Source organism: Denticeps clupeoides, chromosome 7 (assembly GCF_900700375.1).
Source record: "Denticeps clupeoides chromosome 7, fDenClu1.1, whole genome shotgun sequence".
In the NCBI taxonomy this organism is placed as follows: domain Eukaryota; kingdom Metazoa; phylum Chordata; class Actinopteri; order Clupeiformes; family Denticipitidae; genus Denticeps; species Denticeps clupeoides.
This window is the reverse complement of record NC_041713.1, coordinates 21,886,489-21,906,536: the sequence shown is the minus strand read 5'-3', so window position 1 is coordinate 21,906,536 and position 20,048 is coordinate 21,886,489. Positions and strand designations below refer to the sequence as shown.

At 43.8% G+C, this 20,048-nt stretch overlaps 1 protein-coding gene across 1 annotated transcript; it reads right to left on the bottom strand.

Annotated features, from left to right (window-relative positions):
• Positions 1-758: 758 nt before the first annotated feature.
• On the bottom strand, positions 759-19,045 carry cntnap1 (contactin associated protein 1). The gene is made up of 24 exons (XM_028985043.1): positions 18,739-19,045; positions 15,184-15,285; positions 14,902-15,095; positions 13,544-13,697; positions 12,812-13,015; positions 11,485-11,669; positions 11,237-11,389; positions 10,567-10,828; positions 9,988-10,137; positions 9,744-9,915; positions 9,557-9,663; positions 9,183-9,305; positions 8,885-9,088; positions 8,655-8,811; positions 8,440-8,567; positions 7,851-8,024; positions 7,476-7,694; positions 7,152-7,391; positions 4,829-5,071; positions 4,600-4,727; positions 2,237-2,330; positions 1,890-2,120; positions 1,693-1,737; positions 759-1,059 (listed from the first exon to the last, which is right to left on the bottom strand). The coding sequence occupies exons 1-24, from the start codon at positions 18,794-18,796 to the stop codon at positions 863-865; spliced, it is 3,924 nt and encodes a 1,307-aa protein (XP_028840876.1). The 5' UTR covers positions 18,797-19,045; the 3' UTR covers positions 759-862.
• Between the last annotated feature and the right edge of the window lie 1,003 nt (positions 19,046-20,048).

Sequence of the window (20,048 nt, the reverse complement as noted above, 5' to 3'; positions counted from 1 at the left end):
CTTGAATTTCATAGACAGGTATTTAAGGTGGCCAATTGCAAGCTCTTTGACTCTCTACTGAAGCATGGGATCCTCAAAACCACTCTCAGGTGATCTGAAATCTGAAAAGACCTTGTATGGATGCATGGTCAAAAATACCTCCATCCATATTAAAAACACTCATTAAAGGCTATAGCACCATCTAGAGGCTGTTATATTTGCAAAAGGAGGCTCAAATAAGAATTGATGTAAATTCTCTCTTGGGGTGCCCAAATTTATGCACCTGTCTAATTTTATGATTCATATTTCATATTGTCTGTTAAGCCAAGAAACTAAATGCCTCTGCTGAAATACTGCTGTGTCCATAAGGAATTAAATATAATATAATTTATCCGTAATTCTAAAATAATAGATATAATATTATATAAAAAGAAGTTGTTTATACGTAAATATAATATAATAATGAATATAATATAAAGTTCTCATGAACATGAAGACCAGCAAGTAGAGCTACTGGAAAGTCATTGCCTAACTTAAAATGGTTTTGGGGAAGCCTATAATGGCCAAATAAGAAACTGATAAGAAATGACTGCATTATGATTTTCTAAATAGTTGAGAGCTGCTGATGTTTCAATGTGTCACTCTAGTCTGCTTCTCTCAGTTTACATTTTTTTAAGTGAACGCCTAATTCAGTCCTGTTCCTGAATACAGCTGGTTTTTACCCTGATAATTATGAATCTCAACCACTCACACACACAAAGACCAGAAAGAAAGGGAAAGAAAGTCAATTGTAGATTGATTTAATGATAATTTCCCCCAAACTAACAACTAATAGTGCCACCAGCCAGAAACCCCTGTCCCTCCCCACCTTTTCCTCTCTCCACTAGTCACTGGCCAGCTCCTCCTGAATATCCTGCAGATTCTTCTCTTTGTGCAGAGGCTCGGTCAGTGGTTTGGAGCTGCTGGGAGACTCCAGGATCTTGGGCTCGTTGGTTATATAACTGCCCTTGTACCTGTACATGTAGATGTACAGTCCATACAGGATGAAGAAGAGCATGGCAATAGTTGTGGCGATGATGACTGAGGGCACACACAAACACATACGTTATCAGAACTCACGATTCAATTAATCTTCTGTGCATATGTGCAAAATAAATTTAAAATACTTGTTATCCAGAGACAGCGACACTGAGCTTGGGCGCATGTGTCTGTAGGATTAACAAAATTGTGGCAGAGAGCTTCTATCTAATGTTCAGGACCTAATAGAAGCCTTTTCTACATCGGATAGTATAAAAATAAATACAATGCACATCAGACCAGGGTGTCAATGTGCTGGAAACTGTATCCAGCAAAGATCTGATCTTGACTAATTAGATACTATCCATTATTCATATATTTTATGGAAATGAAAAATATCCATTATATTCCCAAAATATATTAATAATTATGTGCAGTCTCAGGTATTTAAAAACTAATGTAATAAAGGTGTAGAGTTTGAAGACCACAATGAGACTAAATATGTGAAATATGTGAATAAAATAGATGTATTCATAGTTGGGGTCCTAGTGAACCGAAATTGATCTCTTCATCGATGGTAACTTGAAAGCACGTTGTAAGTCGCTCTGGATAAGGGCGTCTGCCAAATGCCGTAAATGTAAATGTAAATAGAGAAACAGAGTAAATATGACAGAATGTTAATAGCAGGAAACTTACGAGCCAGCCAAGGAGGAGTCACATCATCATGAATGTAGTAGAAGACTGAAATGTAAAAGAGATGGAAATTAGACAGTTCAAACTAAATATAATGATGTTTTACCACTGCTGCTGTGAGAAGCATACATGTATTGTACAAAAAAAATTTTTTTATTTGACTGTAAATGTCACTGACGGCTCAATAAAAGTAATCTTACACAGTCCAGTCCACCAGGGGTCAACCTCCCAGGGGACGTAACCATTTATGGGTGGGAAGGCACCACAGTTCGACTCCACCACATAGCCCTGTGTAGTGACCGGTGGATTGGTCACATTGGGCCTGAAATAAGTCTTCAGTGGCGCAAAGATGTTATAGCGGACTCCTGAAATGCAGCCCACCAGACCAGGACTGTTGTGCCTTTGGATCTCAAAGTCTATGTCTCCCACCTCTGCCAGACAAGAAATCAGTCTTTTATTTTCATACAACATGCATATGGCACATATGAACTCACCAGTAGTTATATTCTGTGACTGTGATCTGGAAGCATGTGGTGGAAGGTCTTACCCATAACCCTGCCTAGGAACATGGACTTGGGTGAGTCAAACCTGGCATCCACTTCCAGAGCCACTGCATCATTCCACGGTTCACCGTAGTCGATCTGACACACAGAATCAGCAACGGAAGTAAGATCATACCTGTCTGAAACTTGAATAAAATCCCAGCAAAGAGGAGAAAGAGCAAAATATATCTAAAAAAAAAAAATCTAATCTGAAACAGAGTGCCAAACAGAAGTGGAATCCATATGTCTGATGTTGCTGAGTATGCACATGATATCCTGAAAAGCTTCTGATCACATGGCTGGAACTACAGGAAATCTCAGCAACAAATAAAAAATGGAAACCGTTACGGGATCTGATCAATGAATGCATAATCACTGGCTATATCACTTAAACAAACAGTTATATACACCTATAATAAAAGAGGCTGACATACATATAAGTGAAGTTTCAAAGTACAACTCAATCGTTAATCTACCATTTACTGGGAAAATCATAGGAAAAGCTCATGAATTTCCTGAAAAAGAACAGCAATGCACTACCTTGTTACATTTCTTACCACCTCACCCAGTGCTGCTGTATTATTATTATTATTATCATTTCATATTATTATTATTATTATACTGTATATACAAAATATACAGGATATACTCACATACTATCATATTGCTACTAACGTCTAGTGTGTTATTTTAAATTTCCATTTGCAAACTGTGAATTCCTGAAGTTTCGCAATTTCATCTCTCTGTGTATTTGTATATGGTAGTGTTGTAGTCAAGACCTCCTCAACCAAGACCGAGACCAAGAGACACTAAGATGAGACCAAGACCAAGGCTGGTCGAGACCAAGAACAACAGGCTAGGGCTAGTGTCATTGCTCGTTAAATCAAATTCATGTTATCTTTTCCATATGTCTTTCAATTAAAATCTGTCAGATTTGTCATTGTTATGAGACCTAATGGAAAATAATATTCTCAGCAATCTTTTCCTATAACCATTTTATCAGACCTTGTCAAGGGGAAGAGATGGGATGTACCAGAAAGTCTCATATACCGTGGACAGAGGCCTCAGGTAAGCTATGAACATGGTTATGTAAAGATCCCTTGCTTTCATCATCATCAAATGAACACTGATTCACTGAGCTACATAGTTAACAAAGGGTAGAGCACATAGTCCCTAAAGTACCATGAACTGCACACAAGTAAAATAATTTGCTCTTAATTCATTTACATCTCTAAAAACATTACACACCTCATGATGGAGAGGACTCAGCTAATCAAGTTTTATTTGCATTTTGAATGTCATTGTGGTTACTTTGCTCAATAAATAATCACTTGACCATGGAAAAAGGTTAAATCCTTTTATCTCAGCACGCAAACTTAGGTACAGCTTCCTTCACAGAACAGGCTTGCATAGGAACTACAACAGAACATGACTGGAAATGACCTCATATATATTAAACTATACAGATGTCCCCTATAGAGGCAACATCCACCCACTTTAAAGTTAGAATCATATTAGCCAAGTTGGGTTCTGAGGGGTCAGCTTTAGAAATTTTAAATAACTGTCCTAAACTTGTGCCCATAACCCATGGTACAGAAAATTGTTGTATCCCAAACCGCCATTGTGCTACTGAGGTGCCACTGAGCAAGGTCCCCGTCCCCACCGTCCCCACACACTGCTGCCCATGATGCCACCCTGGGCCATGGCCAATGTCAAAAACGGAGTTCGCTGACATTTCCGGATATTTCTTTGCTGACTTCGCTATGATGTAAAGTGTATGATGCATGTGTACTGTGCCCTGCAGGCAGTGTCTGTTCTATTTTTTTCCCATCCCATAGGGACCACTATGTCCAAGACCAAGACAAGACCGAGACCACAAAAAATTTGTCTTGAAACCAATACTAGTCTCTGGAACTACAACACTTGTACATGGTGAGATGACAATAAAATTCACTTTGACTTTAACTTCGTAATGCATTTCTTGTTGGATGAAAGAAATATGGACTCTTCACTGCACTGGCTACCTGTACAATTTCACATCAACTATAAAATTCTGCTATTAAGAAAACGCTCAAAATGGATTGGTCCCTGACGACCCAACTCTAGGTCCTAGTTACTGACTTTTTTCCCATGTGTGCAGGAAGGGTCAAAGTGTGACATACTGTGCTTGTGATATTGGGCAAAATGTGAAATAAATGTTGTTGTTGTACAAAAAAATTGCATGTGCATTTACAAAAGGCAGATGATACAGTCTTGATGAACAAGTACCAACTGCTAGCACCGTCAGTTTACACACATCACTCTTGTGTTCTACCATTCTTTTAGAGTTTAACCATGCCAAATAGGGTGTGTATATGGGTGTAGATACCTGTGTCCGTAAGGTTCTGTTGTGTCGGGTAATATTGACAAAGTGTGGGTATCCATCGGCCAGGTTGCGGTAGGTCAGCTGGTACTTGTACGTTAGCACACCAAGCCTGTACCTCAACGATAGGCTTCCTGCAGGGAAGAGAACCACCCAGTCAGGCTTTAGACAGGTGAAAGTGAAAGAGTGCAGTATGGATGCAAGATGGACAGTGGAGTACATGAGTAACAGGTACCATCTTTCTGGAGCAGGACAGCTATGTAGTCTTTATAGAAGGAGCTGATGTAGAGCAGCACCGCAGGCGTCTGCATTGTGCTAAAGCTGAACTCGATGTCATCTGTACTGTCGTTGTAGCCCAGACTGTAGTTGTGCCAGTGTGGGTCAATCCAGTAGTTGGCCCACCAGGCATCTTCTGAGATGGGCTCCTTTCGCATGTCATAGCGAAGCCATGCCCCTACCTCAAAGTAGGCTCCGATATCTACAAAGACAGCGTTCATAAACAACATTCGCATAACTATTAATGAACTGCTTCATCTTATTAAAACTTTTAACATAGACAAAGAAAAGCTGAATTTCAAGCAAGTAAAAGGTGGTGAATTCTTTTGATTTAGTAGGTTTATGACTGAAACCAGTTCTTGGCCATGTATTTATGTCGTTCACTCGCTATTCTTTCCTAAGCAGGGTCAGGACTGCCGCAGCTCATCCCTGAACATTTGGCACAGGGTGGAATGACATTGGCCATATGTTTGGCTGCAGGCACTTATTAATGTACCACTCTTCAGACTTTTGGTGAACAAGCTGCCTTCTGTTAAATCCAAATTCTGTCTGGAAAAGCTGCTACCATTTTTCTGCGCCCCATTTCCTTTGTTTTCGTGCACAGTTGGTCGTATTAGTGCATTTTTGTTTCAGAGGTATGGCCTCTTGGCTGCAACTCTTCCACGAAGACCTCTTCTGGCCAGAGTTCTCCAGATAGCACCTTGGTTTCACTCGTTTCATCCATTTCTGAGCTCATGGCACTGCAAGACATTTTCCAATTTTAAAGGGAAATAAGCTTATGTGTATTTTCATCTGCTGGCCCATGTGTCTTGAAGATGCATCTATGATGCTCAGCATTGCCCATTTTTTGTTCTTCTTCAAAACAGCTAGAAAGGCAAATCAACAATTTTGTCAGGGCTGCGGGTGTAGGGCACAGGAGCAGACATTCATTGGAATCATATGGTCTCTATATGGGCCGTCGCCGATGTTGAGCCAGACTGGGGCGGTTTGGAAATTTATTAGACCTGACCCCAGGGGGCATCCATGTGAACCTGTGACTTGTGGTTGTCTGGCTCAGAGGCTGAAATCCCTGTTTTGAAAAATCCTTAATTGATTCAATTATGATTATGAGTGCCTCAATGTCGATGCATCACAATGCAACCCATACATTTTCTGCATGGTCACACAATGTTTTCAGATACAAGAGTTAAGGTCTCGTGCACGTGTGTGGACGCTTTGATTTGCTACAATGAGCAGAAAAATGTTTGTATTTTTCTCTTCCAAGAGGGTTGCCTTTAACCACTAGTAACTTTTCAAAGCAAAATGTCTAATTTCACTGCAGTGACAGGAGGTAAAGAATTGAACTGCCATTATTGTTCAATTCTTTATTGAATAAGTAAACATCAGTTTTCAGTATTTTATCATCTCAGTCACATCATAGAAATGAGATGTTTTCTTTTGAAAAAGGTTACAGGCAATCACTTTGAAAGAGAACAATACAAAGATTCTGTTCAAGACCTCTATTGTCTAGATTAAATTAAGTAACATTTGTAATAGTAAACAATTTGATGTAATTGAACAATCATTTATTTTACTGTCAAATACCTTTCTATTAAAATTATTTTTATTCATCATGCTGTGTGGATGTATTTTAGACTAGTCAGGATAGAGGGAAAGATGACTGCATTAATGAACAGAGACATCCTGGATGAAAACCTGCTCCAAAACACTCTTGAACTCAGACTGGGGAGATGGTTCATCTTTCAGCAGGACAAAAACCCTATGCACACAGCCAAGATATCAAAGGAGTGGCTTCAGGACGACTCTGTGAATGTCCTTGAGTGGCCCGGCCAGAGGCCAGACTTGAATCTGATTGAACATCTCTGGGGACATGGCTGTGCGGCTTCCATCCAATCTGATGGGGCTTGAGAGGTGCTAAAAGGAAAATGGGCAAAACTGGCCAAGGATACGTGTGCCAAATAAATGCCAAAACCTCAAGTCATTTTTTTATGTTGTCATTATGAGGTGTTGTGTGAGGGAAAATAATTATTTAATCCATTTTGGAATAAGGCCTTGGAAGATGAATTGTATAGACTACCATTTAAAGGATTTAATATTTGCTTATTATACAGTTACAATGTCACTTGATGTATATTTTGCAAAGCCTCATTGTCCTCAAATAAGTGGGATTTAAAATGAATGCATGCATTAATGACATCACAGAAATGCATCTGTGATTTGATCTAATGACAGTGGCTTGTTCTGAACTGGATGAGGGGGTTCGTCTGGCTGCTGCACGCTACCTTTGTGGCAGTAGAAGCCGTCAAAGGCTGTGTTGTTGCAGTCGCAGGAGTAGTCAGCATAGCCATCGATACACTGGCCCCCGTTCCGGCAAGGGACGCTGGCATTCAAACATGCCCCAGTGCAGTTACGCCGAATTCCCATCTTCTCATCGACCTTCCCCTCCAGATCTAGTGGGAGCCCATTCAGCCGCAGGCCGCGCAGACATCCCAGGTAAGGCCGCAGGGTGTGGTTGGCAGCACCTTAGTGAGAAGGAACGATGTGATATTTGACTATTCGGCTCATGCATGTAATGGTCTGCTGCATTACAGACGATTAGTACGCACCCACGAGAAAAGGTTGGGTGAACTGCAGGGCAACGTATGTCTGGCCTGGAAACTTCAGAATCGCCTGTGGCAGAAAGTCCACTTTCAGCCGTGCCATCTTGACGTTGATCTCAGCCTCAACGTAGTGCCACTCATTATCGTTCAGAGGGCGTGGGGAGCGGAGTGTGACGTTCTGAATGCCGTCCCCCACCATGAATACAAAAACCACCTCGTGGGTGGCTGCCAGAGAACAGAGAACAATCAACTGGAACAATCAACACTGGAAAATTCATGACAAATCTGACAAAATTTCACTAATTCGTTTTTAATTGTTCTTTTTTTTGATGATGATGATAACAAATAATGAGACCCAACGTTTTCACTTTATTTACTCACAGTTGAGTTCCACGCGTATAAAGTTGCGGTGATGGTCATCTGCATTCTCTACAAACACCCCGTTGGTCCGGTAGGTCCGGAAGTGAAAGGTGATGTCTGCACTTGGTCCAGGCTTGAATGTGGGAAATGTCAGGTAGGTTGGCTTGGTGATGGCGATGGTGTTCCAGATGCTTCCTGTGTGATGCGATCACAGTGGATTGTAGTGATTACTACATTTACATTTACTGCATTTATCAAACGCCCTTATCCAGAGCAACTTATAATCAGTAGTTACAGGGACAGTCCCCCCTGGTTAAGTGTCTTGCTCAGGGACACAATGGTAGTAAGTGGACTTTGAACCTGGGTCTTCTGGTTTATAGACGAGTGTGTTACCCACTAGGCTACTACCACCCTCACTAAAACCAGGCTCCATGTTTCAGGTGTTGTTTACCAGTTCATTGACAATATTGTAAAATTGGCAGGTGACTTTTCTGTACTGAGCTGTTTTAATAATAATTATGCAGTGTGACAGGTACTATGCCCCATTTTTATTTTCAATATGACAATAATCTGATATTGTGACAGACCAGGTATAAAACCAGGAGCTTACGATCTCCTTGGCAGAGAAGAGGCCCCAGACTGAATTGAGCTTCTGACCCAGTGCGGTTGGTGTCACCGACCACGACCTTCCTGACGGGCAGGTGGTCTCGGAACATCAGGTATCCTTTGTCAGAGTACCTGGAACACGGACACAGGATGAAGATGAGAGAGAGGCAGTTGGGGTTGGAGGGTCAAGACGCTCTGCCATGTCTCGCCCGGTCTCACCACTGCCTGTAGTCTGCATCGCAGTTGCAGAGGAATCTAGAGTCTGTGCAGGTCTGATTGATTGCACAGCCACACATCTTGCTTTCGGGGAAAGCTCCACCCCAGTACTCATGACTTTCATTATTTTGACCAATCCAGTAACTGTATGGCCTTCCATCTAACAAAAGGAAATGGTATATCAGTGTATGCTGTCATCTCATGTATTTAACATTAGGCAATGAAGCACTTACTGGGTGTGTTCAGGAGGCGGGATTTGTAACAGGAAAATTCAATCCACTGCTCGCATTCCTTAGAAGTATTGGCCAGTGCTGTCACCTCGTCCCAGGAAGCATTAACATACTGGACCTCTCCAATGTAGGGCTGGTCCACTGTGGAGCCTGACACCTTGGTGCTATCTATGCGGTTGTGCTCTATAACAGTCCAGGCCTTGTTTGCTGCAAACAAACCAAAGTGTGGTTTATTCTGTGGGTCTAATCTAGAATATGCTTGTCAAGAATGTCACAACTGACAGATCAAGATTTTACTTACGTTTCATCTTGCAGAAAACTGTGAAGGGCTTGAGAGGTCCACTCAAGTCTGGGTCTATGGTGTAATTACCAGACCAGTACTTCCCATTGAGCCTGTAGGCCTCACATGACTCCCTGTATACAGCTGAGAGGGGAGAAGACAGTAACTCCACGTTGTTGTATGTGACAGAAAGTCATTTATAAAATGATATATTTTCACTGCTGGGAGGGGTCCATGATCATGAAGTTGTGTTTAAAGCACAATGAATTTCAATTTTTTTATGAATATGAAAAATAACTTCACATTTGAACTTCACAATCATATATTTGTCATGAAGCTACAGACAAAAATAATTTACAATGTATTAAAATGTTTCAACGTGTTAAAATACTCACAATTGTGACACACTTCCCCCTTGTAGCCAGTGTTTTCACATACACAAAGGAAGTCATTCCATGACTGGATGCACCTCCCCTCGTGTTCACATGGATTTGGTGTGCACCTACACATATAAGGGATGAGAACACTGAGCAAAATAATTTAAAATCTCTTCCACTGAATTCAAACCCAAACACGCTGCACCTGTCCGTGATTCCGCAGGTACCCAGCAGCAGCTCTGTGTACCGCCCCCAGCGGCGTTGCAGCATCACATCAATGTCCACTGGCTCATCATCGATGAAGATCTGCTGCATGCAGCCATGGAAAGTGTTCAGCTTGGTGACACACCGTGCCGTGTTATTTGACTTGGGACACCCTGATGAAAAGATGAGTTGCGTCCACACAACTGAATGAATTTGTAAAAATTCACACACTGTACCACACTCACCTCCGAAGAAGTAGCGGTCTCCAGTTTTCACTATGAAAGGGTTGGTGATCTTCAGTGGTGAGCCCTCGTCTTCGTCGATGGTCACCGTGAGCAGGTTGTCTCGAGCAGCCAGGTCCACTGTGTGCCAGTAACCATCGTTCAGACGGTAGCCTGGGGCGAGACAGTGGGTTCAACTAGTCTGAGCTTCAGTGCGTTTCAAGTGACAGTTCTCCCTGAACATATTGTGCATATTTGTGAACCTTTTCAGCCTTCTGCATACTCTGACCCCTTCCCGGAGCAACTTAGGGTTAGGTGTCTTGCTCAGGGACACAATGGTAGTAAGTGGGATTTGAACCTGGCTCTTCTGGAGTGTGTTACCCACTAGGCTACTACCAACATATTGGTCAGTGGATTAGTACAAGACTTGGATCATTGTTGTACCTGCTAATGGTTGTTTACAGGGAGGTTCTGGCTTTAACAGACAATGACGGTAATAACACCATACAAATCCATAAAGTTGTCATAGAGTGTCTGCATATCATGTTTAAATCCTGATAATTTATGATTATTCTCCTGTATGCAGAGCTAACATTCCCTCACCGGCAGCAAAGCGCAGCTTCTTCTTTCCATGCTGAAACAGTGTGATGTTCACCTGGCCCTCACTCAGGCCCAGCTCCAGAGCACCCAGGTCATCAGCAAAGCGTGTAAACATCAGCAGGCCTGTGTAATCCCATGAGCGGAACTTAAACTTCACTGCCAGGCGTGGCTTGCGGTAAAATCCTGGCACCTGGAGATAGTTGTTGGGTCCAGCAAAAGTCATAGGTTTCCAAAGGAGGTCACGACAGGTGTGGTACATCTTAGTCTGTGGAGGAAATTTGGCAAAACTGAGGATCAATCTCACATTCACATAGGATATTTGTTAACCTGATCTGTGAAAATTTGTATTTTCTGAACCATGTGTTTAATTAAAAAGGTTGAGGTGTATACTTCTGCTAATATATTGAATTTAATTGATTACTTTCTGGATTCATGTGATAGGCCTAATACAGGCTATATAAATTGTGTAAAATACTTTAATTTACTTTTAATTTCATTTATTTAATTTAAAGTGAATACATGACATAATATATTGTACTGTCAACAATATTGTCAACAATCAAATAGCTCTTTGCCTCTGTATGGTGCACTCAGTCATCATTCTTCCCATCTATTGGGACTGAAATCATTCATCCAACACCTGTTATAAACACTGCTGTTGCTTCAAAGGTACCTTCCCAGGGGCAAGTCGTATGTCAGGCTCTCTATTCTGAGCCATGGCAACGATGTTGACCCCGTTTATAAAGACATTCTCCAAGCAGCCTCGGAAGTTTGGTTTTCCTGGCAGATGTGGCGCATCTTTTTCAATCACTCCGCCAATGTAAAACTGGGAAAGAGACATTTAATGTAATAGCATGTATAAATATTATACCATCTTCTGGTGTTTGACTAAGAAGCCAGACATTTAGCATCTTGCCTCACCTGATTGTCCAAGTCCAGGTAGTTGAATTCACCATTGAGGACTGCAGTCTCAGTTTGGCTGTCCAGGGTCAGGTTGACCTCACGGCCATATCGTTTGACGGTGACGTAGTGCCAGTGCTGAGTGTCCAGGAGGTTGCCCACCATCATGGTGGTCATACCATTTGTCTGGAGCACTGTACTGCTTCCTGGACCAAGAGATCAGCCTGTTATGGTACTGTATCTACCACCAGGCTTTGGGACACATTCTGATGTCTATGTGTGTGTGTGTGTGTGTGTGTGTATATATATATATGTATATCATATTTTACATATTATTTTAAATAATATATAATATTTAATCAGTTATTCAGTCAATTATGGGCTTGATACGAGAGGAGGCTTTAGGTACATACAAGCCACACACCATGCTGCATTTTAATAAAGACTCCAGGGATCTGTTTCATGTGCAATATCGGCCTGAAGTACATTTTGCAAAATACTGGGAAGTGATATAGGGGCAGGTGTACAAATTGCTTTTTAATGCATAAAAATCACAACCTACTGTAATAAACCTGATGTCTATGTGCATCCAAATCCAATCTGTAAGGTTAGTAGAGATTAAGGTACTAAGGCTAATATGAAGATAAGCATATTCCAGGATGCCATTTGTAAACGGATTACATTTGCTGTGCATGGCCACAAATTAGAACCCAACACAAGATAAGTGGTTGGCTAATATTGGTCAAATTTAAATGAGTGTAAAAGTGTAAAACACACAAGGTTAACATGCACAAGTCAAAGTCCCCGTACAGGCCATTCGTTCACTATTTACTTTGCACATATATTATTCATTTCATCTGTTTAGTGCTGTCTGTCTCATTGTTGTCTATATGTTTTTTTGTTAAATGGTATTCTTTGTCTGCCTGTGTCCCCTGTTTGCATTTTATGTTGCCCAGTTCTGTCTGTGTCGCACACGTGCACTTTATGTCAATATGTAACTTATGTCAGTAAGCAACTGTTTAATTGTTCAAATGTTACATGTAGCACCAGGTTCCGGAGAAACGTTATTGTACTGTCTAACACATATATAGCTGTAATGATAATAAAGCTCAACTTCATACTGAGGTGGGCAAGAACTCAAGTTTGTCATCATGAGGATGATAAGAGCATAGAGGTGAACTTAATGAGCAGTGTTACATATGCTTTTTTTATTCATTTGAATACAATTCTGACTGGTCCTAGTAAACCGGTATCTAAAAGTTTACTTATAGAGGTAATCTGCCAAATGCCATAAATGTACATGTAAAGAGAACAAAGAGTGGTAAAGTCAGAGCCTGTATTAACATACCAAGGCTGATATGCAGGTAAAGGCGGCCCCTCTTCAACTCCAATGTGAATACGTCACCCTGTTGGCCATCACTGTGAAGCAGCACCCCATCCCTCTCCAGCGTCTTAAAGTTCAGAGCAATGTTGTCTCGTAAGGAGCGGAACTGAAGTCGTGGAAATGTGTAGGCAGCCATGTCATCGCCCTCAAAATGCAGAACATATGAATCTGTAGGTAAGCGAATGGAAGGTGGTCAAAGAGGTTCAACGGCATTAGTGTATATAGTTATAATTGGCATGAAGTGATGTGTGACAGTTTGCTATTAGCAGCAGAAAAGAGTTTTAAGCCACAGAATGTAATATTCTGCTCAAGGTAATCAGAAGGTATGACTCTAAACGTACCTTCAGGGATTTTCTCATAGTACAATCACTGTACAATCACTTCCACCCTGACTTCTTCTGTAATTTTAACATTATCTACAATAATATGCATATGTGCATATGTAATTTGCATATATTAGTGCAGTGAGTAAAATATAATGTGCTACTTTAACATTTCTATAACTATGAATCCGAACAAAAATGGGGACAACATTTAATTGTCCAGGTAGGTGAACACGTCAGTATTATAACAGTGCAGGTGAGCCTAACATGATTCTGCATTTCACAAAAGAGTGATAACACTGAGCAGTGTGACATCACTTGATATGTAGTGTTCGTGCAGTAACGCTGAGAGCCATCGCTCTCTGGTTTTCACCATATGGGCAGCCATAGACCTCCAGGCGGACACCAATCTTGCCACTGTTCTCTGTATTCCAGCCCATGGGGAGGAACCGCAGGTGCTTGGCAGTGAAGGGGTAGTGGAACACGTTCCTTTTCACCTGGTAGTAGTTCCAGTTCCCTGGCAGGGTCTGCAAAGCAACTTTGAATCAGTAAATTTGTTTACTCAAACTTAACAAGGCGTAATTTATGAGAACAATGACATCACTCTTTATAATCAGAATATGGGCTTTATTATACAATAAATAATAAAAATGTCTGCTTAATAGATGAGTTCTTCTACAGGGCTTCTATAACTGGCATTACAGGTCAAGTATTCTAACTTTTTTTTCACCTTTTTCAAATGTTAGTTAATATTTTTTAATTATTACTAAAAAAGTTCATATAAGTCTATGAGCGCCATTAAACATGTCCTGAACCGCCAAGGTGCCACTGAGCAAAGCACCGTCCCCACACACTTCTCCCACTGCTCACTAAAGTAACGGGTCGAATGCGGAGGACACATTTCGTGGTGTGTCATCGTGTGCATCATAATGACAATCACTTCAATTTTGCTTTCATTAAAGGTTTTGTTCATTTATTTAATAATGCAAATATGCGGCTGTTTGCACATCAAGAGTTTACCTCAAAGGAAAATTGTCATTACACTATCTAAAACTCACACACCACAAAAAGCAGCAGTAAATGGGAACCATATGTGGTATAAAATGCTGGATGTAATTCACTTGTCTATAATAGGCCATATTTTAGTTAGCAAACATTTCAAAATGCATTGTTTTTAGGAATTTAGGAAGTGTGGGTTTGGCTCGGCTCCCTGGATTTGCAGCTAACGTTAGCTGTTATCGCTAGCTCGTGCTAAATGGCAAAAACACCAGAGGATGGCTGGTTAGTTTGTGCTAAACTACAAATTAAAGTACTTACATCTTACATCTCCCTCGCCTGCAGGTTCAGGTTGAGAATAGGATTGGTAGAAAATCCCGGTTTGTTCTGCCCAAGGTTAATGACGGTTCATACCATCAGGTTTTTGCCAAATATGGCTGGGACTTGGCCATCAAAAATGAAATTTAATCACGTGGCTCATCTGTTCTCTGTGGCTAAGAGCCAATATATAGCCATAGGTGTAAACGTTGGTCACATCGGACGGCCGTGTTTTTCGAATATGCGCTACTGTGGCTTAGAAATAGGGGAGAAATCTAGATGGCTTGTTTGAGCATTTATCAAACCTACACTGTGGGCCGAGCCAGATCAGACTCAAATGGATGTCCACAGAAAAGGTGATTTTATTTTTCATAATATGGGACCTTCAAGGCTCTTTTTACATCTAGCAGGATGTACCATGTTGCCCCCTTTCATGACGTAGGGTGTCCAGGCATCAGGCCGATCCCCGTAGAGCAGGGTGTATTTGGTGACCCAGTCGTATGAGTTGAACGTTCCCTGTGTGGCAATGGCCACGATCCGGTACTTCTTCTGAAGGTCAATCTGCAGCCATGGCTGCCTATCCCGCGGTGAGGGGGACCAGCCGCTGCTGCCTGCACAGCACAGCAAACAAATGCACTGACCAGCTCATACACATTTCCACATTTAATTTGACATAGGGCACACAGACCCTGTCCTCACCATAGAGCTTGGCAAAATTAGCGGAGTAGAGAAAGTTGTATCTGGAGGAGGCCAGGAAGGATGAGGCATAGAGAGGAGCAACCAGGGTATCAGAACAAGGTCCTGCAGAAACAGAGGAAGACAGGACGTGGAGTTTTTTTCTGCAAAAAAAAACCCCAATACATCCATGCATTTGATGAAATTCCATTTTGCACAAAGACCACCTGAAACCAACAGAATTTTTACCCATTTTTACCCATATGCTACAACTAAATCTTTCCAGTTTCTTGTGTTTTTAGCTTCGAAAAAGGATATCCATACCCCACTCTGCAGCAAGACTTCCATATTTATAAAGTTTTTGTCCCTTGTTCTAAATGCCTGACAGACATAGCAAAGGGTCATTTCTGTTCCAGTGTTGAAAACTGACACCCAAGTCTGGCTAAAGGCAAGTAGAGCGCTGCAACAAGTAGCAATCTAATTCTAATTACATGTCAATTAAATTAAAGCAAATAGTATATCTCACTATCAGATCTACATTATTAAATATTCAGTGTTTTATACTTCTGCCATTGAGACTAATAAGAAATTTCATTAACTAAGCAAATGTCTTATAATGCAGATATATAACACATCAAATAGGGGGCTTTATTTCACCGGACCATTGACTGGGGACTCCATTGTTCCACGTGAGCGTGGGGAACTCAGCGCTTACATGGGCAATGACAGCATGACCTGGAGGGGCATGACCTAGGTCGCAGGTTGATGATTGACTTTGTAGTCAATCATCTGACCTGCGACCATATGTTTTGGAAAATCGGGTGAAGAGAGGAGCGGAGTTGTCAACTGATCACCACCTAGTGGTGAGTTGGATCAGATGGCAGGGGAAGATGCCATGTAGACCTGGCAGAGCCAAACGTATATTGAGGGTCTGCTGGGAACGCCTGGCAGAAAAACCTGTCAAGATGGTCTTCAATTCCCACCTCCAGCAGAGCTTTGACCGCGTCCCAAGAGCGGTGGGGGACATTGAGTCAGAATGAACCTTGTTCATGCTATTGCTATTGTTGAGGTGGCTGTTGCTAGCTGTGGTTGAAAGGTGGCCAGTGCCAGTCGTGGCGGTAGCCCCAATACCCACTGGTGGACACCAGAGGTTAGGGGAGCCATCAGGCTGAAGAAGGAGGCCTACAGTGCGGGTGCCTCAGTAGCAGTCGCCTAGGCAAAATCTTGGGCGTAGGAGGATCAGCTCCAAAGAGGTTCTGGCAAACCATCCAGCGCCTCAGGAGAGCAAGGCAGCAACTCGCTCACACATTTTACAGTGGACATGGGGAGCTGTTGACATCGAATGGGGCTATAGTCGGGCGGTGGAAGGAATACTTTGAGGAGCTCCTCAATACCACTGACACACATTCCAAGGAGGAACCAGGGCTGGGATGCCTGGGTATAGACTGTCCAATCTCAGGGGCAGAAGTTGCTGAGGTAGTCAAACAGCTACACAGCAGCGGAGCCCCGGGGGTGGATGAGATCCGTCCAGGGTATCTCATGGCTATGGATGTTGTAGGGCTGTCATGGTTGACACGTCTCTGCAACATTGCGTGGTCATCGGGGTCAGTTCCGGTGGAGTGGCAGACTTTGGTGGTGGTCCCCGTTTTTAAGAAGGGGGACCAGAGGGAGTGTTCCAACTATAGGGGGATCACACTCCTCAGCCTCCCTGAAAAGGTACTGGAGAGGAGGTCCGGTTGATAGTTGAGTCTCGGATTGAGGAGGAGCGATGTGGTTTTCGTCCTGGCTGTGGTACTGTGGACCAGCTCTTTACCCTTGCTTGGGTGATGGAGGGAGTATGGGAGTCTGCCCGACCAATCCACATGTGTTTTGTGGATTTGGAGAAGGCTTATAACCGTGTCCCCAGGGGCACCATATTGGGGGGCACTCCAGGAGTATGGGGTGGATGGCCTTTTGTTAAAGGCCATTCAGTCCCTGTACCAGAGGAGCGTGAGTTTGGGCCGCATAGCCGGCAGTAAGTCGGATCTGTTCCCGGTGAGGGTTGGACTCCACCAGGGCTGCCCTTTGTCACCAGCTCTGTTCAAAACCTTTATGAACAGAATTTCTAGGCGCAGCCATGGTGTGGAGGGTGTCGAGTTTGGTGGCAGGAGAATCTCGTCTCTGCTTTTTGCAGATGATGTGGTCCTCCTAGCTTCATCAGGCTCTGACCTTCAGCTCTTGCTGGGTAGTTTCGCAGCCGAGTGTGAAGCAGCTGGGATGAGGATCAGCACCTCCAAATCTGAGACCATGGTTCTCGACCAGAAAAAGGTGGCTTGCCAACAACAGAGAGGTCCTGGAGGAGGAGGAGGCCCCCGGGTCGACCCAGGACACGCTGGAGAAATTCTATCCAATTCTATCTGGTCTGGGAACGCCTTGGGGTCCTGCCGGAGGCGCTGGTGGAGGTGGCTGGGGAGAGGGCTGTCTGGGATTCTCTACACGGGATGCTGCCCCCGCGACCCAGACCCGGATAAGCGGAGGAAGAAGATGGCGACGACATCACAAAATAGTTCATGAGTCTCAGTGACAGTACTAATAAGTTAAAAGCCTCAGCTTATCTCAGACCCAAGCCAACATGTCACCTGTCAGAGCACCACGCAGAAGCATATCAGCCTTTCATCACAAAAAGAGCACAAGAGACTACAAGCTTTACAGATTTTACACACAGACGCACCTCTCCGACCCCATCCTGCCTCTCTCCTGTCCCCTCACTCAAGGACACAGACGTGCACACGCACTGTACCAGGCCCCGAAATATAGGAAGCCCCGCCCTCCTCCTTCTTCACCCGCTGCACCTCCCTCTCTCTCCATCTCCTCCATGCACAGCACGCCGCTCAGTATGTAACAGCCATGAGAGCGGCCGGGCTGACGCAGCATGTTTTCACTTCCTGAGCTGTGTGTGTGTGTGTGTGTGTGTGTGTGTGTGTCATCTTTACACGCCAGTGCTGCAGTGACAGTCGGGCTGGCGAGTCCGCAAGGTCACCACACACAAGGTGACTCGTCGTGCAACTCGAACCGATTCGGAGCTGGGTGGGCCCGTATGCTCTGATGAGGCCTGATAAAAAATAAAACCGTTTCGAAAACTCCTGCAACATGCATTTTCAGAGCAATCTGAAAGGCTGATGAGATGAATTATTCAGAGGACAAGCTGCACCCATGTGCACACACACACACACACACACAGTTGAAACAGCTGCCACAACTAAAAACTAAAAAATCTACAGCACTGGAACGATCCAGAACAGAACAGAAGTAAGATGGTATATAATAGTCAGGGCTACAGTCAACACTGCACCTCAGTTTGTGTGTGTGCACGCCCCTAACGTAAAAAACGTCTTTTCACAATCATAGTAAAAGAGGATGATGATGATGATGATGAGAATGATGATGATGATGATGATGAAGATGATGATACATGGTTTGTAAGTCATCCGCGTTCTGCATATGCGCGTGAACGGGAAGTCCCACGCGCCGAAACTCCGCAATGCAGACCGGGACGCGGGAGGGGAGGCCGAAATGAAGCCGCAACATCCCGGGACTTACGTGCGGAGCCGCGCTGGAGCGCGATCATCAGCGGCAGCAGCAGCAGCGCGACGCGCATCTTCGCGGGAGGGACCGCGGTCACCGCGGCGCGGCCGTCATCCGCCCTGACGCAACAAAACTTCAGCCGGAGCAGAACCCAACTCCCGCTCCGGTCCGGCGCGCCACCGAGCTGTGGCTGCTGCTGCGGCGGCGCGGGCACGCGCTTCCAGCCCCGCTGATGCTGATGCTGATGCTGATGCTGCCGCCGCTTGGCGGGAGCGCGCGCCCCGAGCGCCACCGGACCTCCTCCGGCTCGGATGCAGCGACCGTGGCTTTTAAAGCGAAGTGGTTGCTTTTTCGTTAAAAAAAAAGAAAGAAAGGTTTTTTTTTTTTTTTGACTGTCGGTGTTTGATTGGGGAGGGGCGGGGCGGGGTTAGATGGGAAAACTTGGGGGGGTCCGCAGTGTGCGGCCTGCACCCCACCAGCCTGCATTCACTCTGCAGAATCCAGCGTGCCATGTCCCCAAAAATGAAATACACACTCTATCTGTGGGGGGAAAGAATTTCAAAAGAGACATTTTTTTTGGCTTTTTTTTGGCTCCTGCCTTTAAACGTGTGTGTGTGTGTGTGTGTGTGTGTGTGTGTGTGTGTGGGTGTTTGCCAGCTGCGCCGGACAGGGGGAGGCCGACTGTCTGTGATATTAACAGGCTTTAGGATTAAGAAGTGGGTTTGTAGGGCGGCTGGCTGGGCAGCAGGGCTGGGATTTTAATCACACCAGATTTTTTTAACCCTGACCAGTCCTCATGTCCCGCGCTTCGCCTGCACAGATGGGATTTATTCCGATTTTTCTTTTTCTGGTATTTGATTTGATTAGATTGTTTTGCTTCAGATGTCATATCTCAGGGCAGGTAAATCCCCCCATAATCCCACTGTCATTCACAGCCATTTCATACGATTGGTCAGTAAGGGAATGACCCTTTAATCTGAACATCCCTCATCACACTAAATCGCATACATACAGAAACCCCACACCCACTGGAGGTCCTGGGACTGCTGCTCAGACAGAGGCTGGGGAGGAGCTGTGTACATATTGTCAGGAGAACACAAAAAAACACACACTTGAGCATTTAGACTCTGGATTAAATGAAGAGAGTGCTTATCACTCAAAAATGAGAGATAGGGTGGTTAAGAGAGCTTCGCACTCCGGGAGAGCCAAGCTGGGCTCTGGAACCAAAGGAGACGTAAGTGGGCCTTGTGCCGCAGCCGTAAGCCACTTTGTTGGACACCTGATGACACAAAGCGGCGAACCCTGCAGGGTTAATTCTGGGCTCG

Excerpts from the sequence above, each read along its gene's own strand:
- cntnap1 (XM_028985043.1), bottom strand. The coding sequence starts at position 18,796 with ATGCGCGTCGCGCTGCTGCTGCTGCCGCTGATGATCGCGCTCCAGCGC. Across the intron at positions 10,138-10,566 it reads GAAGCTGCGCTTTGCTGCCG|GCTACCGTCTGAACGATGGT; the intron begins GTGAGGGAATGT and ends GTCTCGCCCCAG. Across the intron at positions 7,392-7,475 it reads CACCCAACCTTTTCTCGTGG|GTGCTGCCAACCACACCCTG; the intron begins GTGCGTACTAAT and ends CTTCTCACTAAG.